This window comes from Pongo abelii, chromosome 7 (assembly GCF_028885655.2).
Source record: "Pongo abelii isolate AG06213 chromosome 7, NHGRI_mPonAbe1-v2.0_pri, whole genome shotgun sequence".
In the NCBI taxonomy this organism is placed as follows: domain Eukaryota; kingdom Metazoa; phylum Chordata; class Mammalia; order Primates; family Hominidae; genus Pongo; species Pongo abelii.
The window spans coordinates 45,407,302-45,419,569 of record NC_071992.2 but is presented as its reverse complement, the minus strand read 5'-3'; the positions used below and the strand labels follow the sequence as shown (position 1 = coordinate 45,419,569).

General features: G+C 37.7%; 1 protein-coding gene across 1 annotated transcript in view; it reads right to left on the bottom strand.

Moving 5' to 3' along the window:
* The window catches only part of LOC100450610 (POTE ankyrin domain family member A), a 75,866-nt gene that overhangs the window by 17,277 nt on the left and 46,321 nt on the right, over positions 1–12,268 (bottom strand). The window contains exons 10-11 of the mRNA XM_002819058.4: positions 9,177–9,207; positions 8,759–8,900 (exon numbers count right to left, since the gene is read on the bottom strand). Coding sequence (XP_002819104.3) covers positions 8,759–8,900; positions 9,177–9,207 — 173 coding nt within the window. The remainder of the gene's footprint in view (positions 1–8,758; positions 8,901–9,176; positions 9,208–12,268) is intronic.

Sequence of the window (12,268 nt, the reverse complement as noted above, 5' to 3'; positions counted from 1 at the left end):
TAAAATAAGGAAACACCAAAGCTGGGCACAGTGGCTCATGCCTGTAATCCCAGCACTTTGAGAAGCCAAGCCAGGAGGATTACTTGAGTTCAGGAATTTAAGACCACTCTGGACAAAATGGAGAAACCCCATCTCTACTAAAAATACAAAACTTAGCTGGGTGCAGTGGCTCATGCCTATAATCCCAGCTACTTAGGAGGCTGAGGCAGGAGAATAATTTGAACCCAGGAGGCAGAGGTTGCAGTAGGCCAAGATTGAGGCACTGAAATCCAGCCTGGAGTGAAACTCTGTCTCAAAAAGAAAGGAAACACATATTTTAAAAACTATAAAATATCACTGAGAAAATTAAATTTGACCTATATAAATAGAAACCATTTCACAGGAGTCAAAAAATGTATTCTCATTAAAATGTCAGTCTTCCCCCAATTAATGTATAGATTCATCACAAACTCAGTGTAATTTCCAGCACAGCAGGATTTTTAAAAAATTAACAATCTGGGAGAGGGGTGGAGCCAAGATGGCCCAATAGGAACAGCTCCAGTCTACAGCTCCCAACGTGAGAGATGCAGAAGATGGGTGATTTCTGCTTTTCCAACTGAGGTACCAGGTTCATCTCACAGAGGAGTGCCGGACTGTGGGTGCAGGACATTGGGTGCAGCGCACCATGCATGAGCCAAAGCAGGGTGAGGCATCACCTCACTGGGAAGTGCAAGGGGTCAGGGAATTCCCTTTCCTAGTGAAAGAAAGGGGTGACAGATGGCACCTGGGAAATCAGGTCACTCCCACCCTAATACTTTGCATTTCCAATGGGCTTAACAAATGGCACACCAGAACATTATACCCCACACCTGCCTGAGAGGGTCCTATGCCCACGGAGCCTCACTCATTGCCAGGACAGCAGTCTGAGATCAAACTGCAAGGCTGCAGTGAGGCTGGGGGAGGGTTGCCCACCATTGCTCAGGCTTCAGTAGGTAAAGACAGCTGCCAGGAAGCTCAAAATGGGTAAAGCCTACCACAGCTCAAGGAGGCCTGCCTGCCTCTGTAGGCTCCACCTCTGGAGGCAGGGCACAGACTAGCAAAAGTCAGCAGTAACCTCTGCAGACTTAAATGTCCCTGTCTGACAGATTTGAAGAGAGTAGTGGTTCTCCCAGCACGCAGCTTGAGATCTGAGAATGGGCAGACTGCCTCCTCAAGTGGGTCCCTGACCCCCGAGTAGCCTAACTGGGAGGCACCCCCCAGTAGGGGTGGACTGACACCTCACATGGCCAGGTACTCCTCTGAGACAAAACTTCCAGAGGAATGATCAGGCAGCAGCATTTGCTGTTCACCAATATCCACTGTTCTGCAGCCACAGCTGCTGATACCCAAGCAAACAGGGTCTGGAGTGGACCTCCAGGAAACTCCAACAGACCTGCAGCTGAGGGTCCTGACTGTTAGAAGGAAAACTAACAAACAGAAAGGACATCCACACCAAAACCCCATCTGTATGTCACCTTCATCAAAGACCAAAGGTAGATAAAACCACAAAGACGGGGACAAAAAAGAGCAGAAAAATGGAAACTCTAAAAATCAGAGCACCTCTCCTCCTCCAGAGGAACACAACTCCTCACTAGCAATGAGACAAAGCTGGATGGAGAATGACTTTGATGAGTTGAGAGAAGAAAGCTTCAGAAGATCAAACTACTCTGAGCTAAAGGAGGAAGTTTGAACCAATGGCAAAGAAGTTAACAATCTTGAAAAACAATTGGATGAATGGCTAACTAGAATAACCAATGCAGAGAAGTCCTTAAAGGACCTGATGGAGCTGAAAACCAAGGCATGAGAACTATGTGATGAATGCACAAGCCTCAGTAGCTGATAAGATCAACTGGAAGAAAGGGTGTCAGGAATGGAAGACAAAATGAACGAAAAGAAGTGAGAATAGAAGTTTAGAGAAAAAAGAATAAAAAGAAATGAAAAAAGGCTCCAAGAAATATGGGACTATGTGAAAAGACCAAAACTACATCTGATTGGTGTACCTGAAAGTGATGGGAAGAATGGACCCAAGTTGGAAAACACTCTGCAGGATATTACCCAGGAGAACTTCCCCAATCTAGCAAGGCAGGCCAACATTCAAATTCAGGAAATACAGAGAATGCCACAAAGATACTCCTTGAGAAGAGCAACTCCAAGAAACATAATTGTCAGATTCACCAAAATTGAAATGAAGGAAAAAATGTTAAGGGCAGCCAGAGAGAAAGGTAGGGTTACCCACAAAGGGAAGCCCATTAGACGAACAGCTGATCTCTCATCAGAAACGCTACAAGCCAGAAGAGAGTGGGGGCCAATATTCAACATTATTAAAGAAAAGAATTTTCAACCCAGAATTTCATATCCAGCCAAACTAAGCTTCATAAGTGAAGGAGAAATAAAATACTTTACAGACAAGCAAATGCTGAGAGATTTTGTCACCACCAGGCCTGCCCTAAAAGAGCTCCTGAAGGAAGCACTAAACATGGAAAGGAACAACCAGTAACAGCCACGGTAAAATCATGCCAAATTGTAAAGACCATCCAGGCCAGGAAGAAACTGCATCAACTAACAAGCAAAATAACCAGCTAACATCATAATGACAGGATCAAATTCACACATAACAATATTACCCTTAAATGTAAATGGGCTAGATGCTCCAATTAAAAGACACAGACTGGCAAATTGGATAAAGAGTCAAGATCCATCAGTGTGCTGTATTCAGGAAACCCGTCTCATGTGCACAGACACACATAGGCTCAAAATAAAGGGATGGAGGAAGATCTACCAAGCAAATGGAAAACAAAAAAAGCAGGGGTTGCAAACCTAGTCTCACATAAAACAGACTGTAAACCAACAAAGATCAAAAGAGACAAAGAAGGCCATTACATAATGGTAAAGGGATCAATTCAACAAGAAGACCTGACTATCATAAATATATATGCCCCCAATACAAGAGCATCCAGATTCATAAAGCAGGTCCTTAGTGACCTACACAGAGACTTAGACTCCCACACAATAATAATGGGAGACTTTAACACCCCACTGTCAACATTAGACAGATCAACGAGACAGAAAGTTAACAAGGATATCCAGGAATTGAACTCAGCTCTGCATCAAGCAGACCTAATAGACATCTACAGAACTCTCCACCCCAAATCAACAGAATATACATTCTTTTTAGCATCACACCACACCTATTCCAAAATTGACCACACAGTTGGAAGTAAAGCACTCCTCAGCAAATGTAAAAGAACAGAAATTATTTTAAAAAATTGTCTCTCAGATGACAGTGCAATCAAACTAGAGCTGAGGATTAAGAAACTCACTGAAAACCACTCAACTACATGGAAACTGAACAACCTTCTCCTGAATGACCACTGGGTACGTAACGAAAAGAAGGAAGAAATAAAGATGCTCTTTGAAACCAGCAAGAACAAAGACACAGTATACAAGAATCTCTGGGACACATTCAAAGCAGTGTGTAGAGGGAAATTTACAGTACTAAGTGCCCACAAGGGAAAGCAGGAAAGATCTAAAATTGACACACTAACATCACAATATAAAAGAACTAGAGAAGCAACAGCAAACACATTCAAAAGCTAGCAGAAGGCAAGAAATAATTAAGATCAGAGCAGAAATGAAGGAAATAGACACACAAAAAACCCTTCAAAAAATTAATGAATGCAGGAACTGGTTTTTTTTGAAAGGATCAATAAAATTGATAGACTGCTAGCAAGACTAATAAAGAAGAAAAGAGAGAAGAATCAAATAGATGCAATAAAAAATGACAAAGGGGATATCACCACCAATCCCACAGAAATACAAACTACCATCAGAGAATAGTATAAACACCTGTACATAAATAAACTAGAAAATCTAGAAGAAATGGATAAATTCCTCAACACATACACCCTCCCAAGTCTAAACCAGCAAGAAGTTGAATCTCTAAATAGGCCAATAACAGGCTCTGAAATTGAGGCAATCATTAATAGCTTAGCAACCAAAAAAAGTCCAGGACCAGATGGAATCACACCCGAACTCCACCAGAGGTACAAGGAGGAGCTGGTACCATGCCTTCTGAAATTATTCCAACCAATAGAAAAAGAGGGAATCCTCCCTGACTCATTTTGTGAGGCCAGCATCATCCTGATACCAAAGCCTGGCAGAGACACAACAAAAAAAGAGAATTTTAGATCAATATCCCCGATGAACATTGATGCAAAAATCCTCAATAAAATACTGGCAAACCAAATCCAGCAGCACAACAAAAAGCTTATCCACCATGATCAAGTGGGCTTCATCCCTGGGATGCAAGGCTGGTCCAACATATGAAAATCAATAAACATAATCCAGCGTATAAACAGAACCAAAGACAAAAACCTCATGATTATCTCAGTAGATGCAGAAAAGGCCTTTGACAAAATTCAACAACCCTTCATGCTAAAAACTCTCAATAAATTAGGTATTGGTGGGACGTATCCCAAAATCATAAGAGCTATCTATGACAAACCCACAGCCAATATCATACTGAATGGGCAAAAACTGGAAGCATTCCCTCTGAAAACTGGTGCATGACAGGGACGCCCTCTGTCACCACTCCTATTCAACACAGTGTTGGAAGTTCTGGCCAGGGCAATCAGGCAGGAGAAAGAAATAAAGGGCATTCAATTAGGGAAAGAGGAAGTCAAATTGTCCCTGTTTGCAGATGACATGATTGTATATCTAGAAAACCCCATCGTCTCAACCCAAAATCTCCTTAAGCTGATAAGGAATTTCAGCAAAGTCTCAGGATACAAAATCAATGTGCAAAAATCACAAGCATTCCTATAAACCAATAACAGACAAACAGAGAGCCAAATCATGAGTGAAGTCCCATTCACAATTGCTTCAAAGAGAATAAAATACCTAGGAATCCAACTTACAAGGGATGTGAAGGACCTCTTCAAGGAGAAGTACAAACCACCGCTCAATGAAATAAAAGAAGATACAAACAAGTGGAAGAACACTCCATGCTCATGGGTAGGAAGAATTCATATCGTGAAAATGGCCATACTGCCCAAGGCAAGTCATAGACTCAATGCCATCTCCATCAAGCTACCAATGACTTTCTTCACAGAATTGGAAAAAACTACTTTAAAGTTCATATGGAACCAAAAAAGAGCCGGCATTGCTGAGTCAATCCTAAGCCAAAAGAACAAAGCTGGAGGCATCACGCTACCTGACTTCAAATTATACTACAAGGCTACAGTAACCAGAACAGCATGGTACTGGTACCAAAACAGAGATATAGACCAATGGAGCAGAACAGAGCTCTCAGAAATAATGCCATATTATCCACAACTATCTGATCTTTGACAAACCTGAGAAAAACAAGCAATGGGGAAAGAATTCCCTATTTAATCAATGGAGCTGGGAAAACTGGCTAGCCATATGTAGAAAGCTGAAACTGGATCCCTTCCTTACACCTTATACAAAAATTAACTCAAGATGGATTAGAGACTTACATGTTAGACCCAAAACCATAAAAACCCTAGAAGAAAACCTAGGCAATACCATTCAGGACATAGGCATGGGCAAGGACTTCATGACTAAAACACCAAAAGCAATGGCAACAAAAGCCAAAATTGACAAATGGGATCAAATTAAACTAAAGAGCTTCTGCACAGCAAAAGAAACTACCATCAGACTTAACAGGCAACATACAGAATGGAAGAAGGTTTTTGCAACCTACTCATCTGAAAAAGGGCTATCTACAATGAACTCCAACAAATTTACAAGAAAAAAACAAACAACTCCATCAAAAAGTGGGCAAAGGATATGAACAGATACTTCTCAAAAGAAGACATTTATGCAGCCAAAAAACACATGAAGAAATGCTCATCATCACTGGCCATCAGAGAAATGCAAATCAAAACCACAATGAGATACCATCTCACACCAGTTAGAATGGCGATCATTAAAAAGTCAGGAAACAACAGGTGCTGGAGAGGATGTGGAGAAATAGGAACACTTTTACACTCTTGGTGGGACTGTGAACTAGTTCAACCATTATGGAAGTCAGTGTGGTGATTCCTCAGGGATCTAGAACTAGAAATACCATTTGACCCAGCCATCCCATTACTGGGTATATACCCAAAGGACTATAAATCATGCTGCTATAAAGACACATGCACACGTATGTTTATTGAGGCACTATTCACAATAGCAAAGACTTGGAACCAACCCAAATGTCCATCAATGATAGACTGGATTAAGAAAATGCGGCACATATAGACCATGGAATACTATGCAGCCATAAAAAAGGATGAGTTCATGTCCTTTGTAGGGACATGGATGAAGCCGGAAACCATCATTCTCAGCAAACTATCACAATGACAAAAAACCGAACACCGCATGTTCTCACTCATAGGTGGGAACTGAACAATGAGAACACATGGACACAGGAAGGGGAACATCACACACTGGGGACTGTTGTGGGGTTGGGGGAGAGGGGAGGGATAGCATTAGGAGATATACCTAATGCTAAATGATGAGTTAATGGGTACAGCACACCAACATGGCACATGTATGCATATGTAATGAACCTGCACATTGTGTTCATGTAACCCTAAAACTTAAAGTATAATAATGATAACATTTTTTAAAAAGTTAAATTTGAACTATAAAAAAAATTAACAATCTGATTCTAAAACTCATGTGCAAATGCAAAAGATCCAACATAATCAAAATAACCCTTAAGAAGAAAACTGAAGGGCTGATGTCAAGATTTAGTATAAATTTACAGTAATCAAACAGTGTGATACGGGTGGAATATCTCTACAAGTGCATGGTACCAAAAGTGTTTTGGGTTTTGGTATATTTGCACATATATAATGAGATATCTCAAAAAAGGAATCCAACTCTAAACATGAAATACACTTATGTTACATGCACCTTATATGCAGGGCTTAAAGGTAATTTCATGGAACACTTTTAGTAAATTTGCAGATGAAAGTTTGTGTACCTGATGTCTAGTTTGAAATTTTCTACTTGTGGCATCATTTTGACACTCAAAAAGTTTTGGATTTTGGAGCATTTCTGATTTTGGATTTTGGATTAGGGATGCTAGACCTACATGAAGAAAGCCAGATAGAGATAGTCTCCAATTTAAGATGGTTCTACTTAGAATTTTATAACTGTACAATGGGTTTATTGGGGTATTAAATTGATTTTCAAATTATGATCGGTTTATCAGTATAACTATAGAAGAATATGTAGATTGATGGAATACAACAAATGGTCCAGAAATAGACCCACACACATATGCCAACTTACTTTTCACGAAGGGACAATAGCAATGTGTGGAGAAAGGACAGCATTTTCAACATATGCTGCTGGAACAGATATCCACATCCATAAAATGAACTTACATCACACCTCACTCCACGTGCAAAAATGTACACAATGTGGATCACAGATCTAAATATAAGACCTAAAACTATAAAAATTCTTCAAGAAAGCAGAGGAGAAAAATCTCTGGGGCCCTGTGCTGGACAAAGACTTTTTTTAAGACATGAGACAAAAAGCAAAGTCCATAATTAAACAAACAGATATATCACACTTCATCAAAATGAAAAACTTCTGCTCTTTAAAATATATTATTAAGAAAACAAAAAGTCAAGCTACAAACTGGGAAAAAATCTTTCCAAAAAGCATAATAATGGAATAATATCCAGAATTTATTTTTAAAAACTCTTAAAACTCAGCAAATAAGAATAAAAACTATCTAATTTTTAAATCTTTATAAGCTATCCAGATTGGAAAAGATAGTTCACTAAAGAAGATATACAGGTGGCAAACCAGCACACGGGAAGATGTTCAACATTCTTAGTCCTTAGGTCAATGCGCATTCACACAACAGTGACACACACAATATGCACCCATTGGAATGGCTAACAGTAAAAACTAATAAACAGCAATACTAAGAGCTCATGATGACATTGCACAATGAGAATTGTCATATACTGCTGATGGGAATGGAATACAGTATAAATACTTAAACATTTAGTAGTTTCTTTATAAGGAGAATACAAACAGACAGGAAGAGATTTTTATGGATGATGGGCATGTTACTGCTCTTGATTATGGTGATGGTTTCACATGCGCATACGTATGCCAAAACTTATTAAATCGTATATTTTATGTACATTCAGCCTATCATATATCAGTTATATCTCACTAAAGCTATAAATTGCAGGAATAAACATCTAAGACAATGGCTACGGCACAGAGAAAAAAAGGGTATTAAATGATGCAGGAGAGAGCTAGAATATTCAGATCTTAACCTAATAGCAATGGCAAGTGGTAAGCTGAGTTACAAGGAAGAGACAACATCAGATCTGAATTTTTTTTAATTAATAATTATAGTTTCACAGTAGACCATGGTCTGAGGAAGTGGGGTAGCAGGAAAAACAGTTCTAAGGTTACTGCAGTATTCTGAGTGGGAGAGAATAGTAACCTGATCTGGGAGAAGCAGAGTCAATAAAAAGGCTGAGACTGCCCTTCACACTGAGAAAGGTACAGTGGAGTTTTCATGGCTCTTTGGTATACAATATACATTATTTCTCAGTCTATTTTAATGTCAAACATGTTTCTGAGATGAGCATCACTATCAGACGTCAGTGCTCCGTGGTGCAATACTAAGCAATGTGTGCAAATATTACTGTGGGATACATTAAAAGGCCTTCTACTTATGCAATGGTCCTACCATTAAAATCCATTTTGAGTTGTTCAATGAGCAACATAAAAGTCTCATAATTAGAGAAAAGCAAATCATAATCCTCTGATGCTATTTCTGATGGCCATGTTATGTCATCAAGGTTATCCACTGAATGTATTTGGCTTTTGACCTGTAAGATAAATAATACTGCTTCAAATGTCCTCAAAATATTCATAGAATATACCAGATGTACAGAAGTGGTATTTATTCATCTTTTTATATGAGCAAAACCACAGGTGCTTCTTAAAACAACAGATTTTTCTTAAAAGGGTACTGTTATCAATGGGTACTTGTTATTAAGCCCTTTTATTCTAACTAATTGTCTTTATTAAAAAAAGTTCTCACTTTACCTTTTATAATGTGTTTTTTTAACAATAATGTTTCAGATAATTTACTTTTTCAATACCTTGTTGTTTTCATTAGATTTCTTTTCAGGCCTGAAAAGAGAAACAATTCCTCTTAGACAAACAGTAAATACATAAAATACAAAGAATGTCCAAATCTATTATTTTATTATATAAAATCTCAACATTTATAAGTTATTTATTCTATCCATTAAGTGTTCAGGTCATTTTTTACCAGGTAATGTAAATATAACTATTTTCCACAAGGGGAATTAAACTATAAACAGAAAGAGTAACATTAAGAGAGAAAGAAAATATGATAATAATAATATCATTACAAAGAATTGAATTTAGATCAAGCTTTCTGACAGTCAAGGCAAAAGGAAAAACATGTTACTGATATTATGTGATAGAAAGACATATACCAGGACTTCTCATTGCTGTCCTTTTCAATAAAAACAAGCTTTTACTGGCACTGAAACCTATTTGGAAAACATTACTTATGTTCTTATATGAGGGGAACCCTTTTTTAAATGATAATATTAGCTTTTTCAGGACTTATTATGCAGACACTATGCATCATTCTAAGCACTGTGCATGTGTCAAGCTCATTTTAATCATCATAACAATTCTTTGAGGTAGGTAATATTAGGGCTTCTATAAAGAAAGAAACTAGGCCCAGAAAGGCCATACAAATTTCCCCAGCCCATAGAGCTGGTCAGTAATTGACACAGCATTGAAATCCAATAATTCTGCCTCCAAAACATGTGTTTTGCAATATGCTGTGAAGGTAATATTTATATTCAAGTGTTTTTAAGAGATATGATAGCAGACAAATCCATATTATCATTCTGTTTTTGGCTATACCTAACAATTTCTGATTATCATTCTGTTTTTGGCTGTAACTAATAATTTCTGAATCCTGCACTTTTTTTTTCACCTTTTGAAAATTTCAGTGTCTTTTTTTTAATATATATATATACTTTAAGCTTTAGGGTACATGTGCATAACATGCAGGTTTGTTACATATGTATACATGTGCCATGTTGGTGTGCTGCACCCATTAACTCATCATTTAGCATTGGGTATATCTCCTAATGCTATCTCTCCCCCCTCCCCCCTCCCCCCTCCCCCCACCCCACAACAGTCCCTGGTGTGTGATGTTCCCCTTCCTGTTTCCATGTGTTCTCATTGTTCAATTCCCACCTACGAGTGAGAATATGAATCCTGCACTTTTTTAAAAAATAAAGACTTTATACAGAGGCGAGTTTGGAAACCTACTACTTTCAAAAAACTAAAAATTAGTTTTTAAAAGAAATTTATCAATGTCATTCATTTATTTCTTCAACTGTTTATTCATGCATTCAACAAATACTCATTGAGCATACAATATATGCTGATAACATTGCTGGCCCAGGAAAACATGGTTTTGATGCTTTAGGAGTTTATAATCCTGAAGTAATAATCTGCAATAGATTGTCAATAGTTTGCTTTTCTCAACTTCATGAACAAAATCCTTCCCTACTCCCCAGAATCTAAACAATCATAAAGTTGATACACCTGATATTTTAGAGTAAGTACCTAAGCAAATCATGGCTATTCATGATGCTACTGTCAAAGGTAGTGCAATATGTGCAATTATGAAGGAACATTTAAATTCTATTCAGCATGGCCTAAGTGTGTGAATGTTTATTATAATTCTTTTTAAAAATCTGTGTATAACAGTTTAAGTTTAGGTCATCATCTGCATGTACAGTTACACTAACATGATACGCTTCTGAACCAATTCTGAAAAAACAACTCTAATCATAAAACTATATATGAATAAAAGTTCTAAGGGCAATTAGTTTGCTAAAAATCCATAAAACATAATGAATCAAGCTGTCTAATACTTAGACATGCAACCAAGCAAACAAAATTACCTTTCATAACCATATTCTTCTCTTATGGATCATTCCCAACAGTAAAAAAAAAAAAAAAAAAAAAACTCTAAAAATTTCTGTTTTGAAACACAAAGAGAGAAAACTCCCTCAAATCCCACACTCTTTTTTAGTTATTGCCCATTTCTATATTGCCTTTCCCAGCAAATTTTCTCTCAAGAGTTGTCTACGTTCATCCACTACAGATTTCCATGGCTATCATTTGTTGAAACTGCTCCTAGTCAAAGTCACTAATCCTTATTGTAATCAATCTTTCAATAGCACTGATATAGTTGAGTATTTCCAGCCTTAGGAGACTATATTATTGTATTTCCAGGAAAAGTAATCGGTGTTAACATTCCTTTCTGGAGATTTATTTTCTTTTCTTTCTTTTTTTTCTTTCTTTTTTTTTTTTTAGACCGCTAGCAAGATTAATAAAGAAAAAAAGAGAGAAGAATCAAATAGATGCAATAAAAAATGATAAAGGGGATATCACCACCGATCCCACAGAAATACAAACTACCATCAGAGAATATTACAAACACCTCTACGCAAATAAACTAGAAAATCTAGAAGAAATGGATAAATTCCTCAACACATACAGCCTCCCAAGACTAAACCAGGAAGAAGTTGAATCTCTGAATAGACCAATAACAGGAGCTGAAATTGTGGCAATAATCAATAGCTTACCAACCAAAACAAGTCCAGGACCAGATGGGTTCACAGCCGAATTCTACCAGAGGTACAAGGAGGAGCTGGTACCATTCCTTCTGAAACTATTCCAATCAATAGAAAAAGAGGGAATCCTCCCTAACTCATTTTATGAGGCCAGCATCATCCTGATACCAAAGCCTGGCAGAGACACAACAAAAAAAGAGAATTTTAGACCAATATCCTTGATGAACATTGATGCAAAAATCCTCAATAAAATACTGGCAAACAGAATCCAGCAGCACATCAAAAAGCTTATTCACCATGATCAAGTGGGCTTCATCCCTGGGATGCAAGGCTGGCTCAATATACGGAAATCAATAAATGTAATCCAGCATATAAACAGAACCAAAGACAAAAACCACATGATTATCTCAATAGATGCAGAAAAGGCCTTTGACAAAATTCAACAACCCTTCATGCTAAAAACTCTCAATAAATTAGGTATTGATGGGACGTATCTCAAAATAATAAGAGCTATTTATGACAAACCCACAGCCAATATCATACTGAATGGGCAAAAA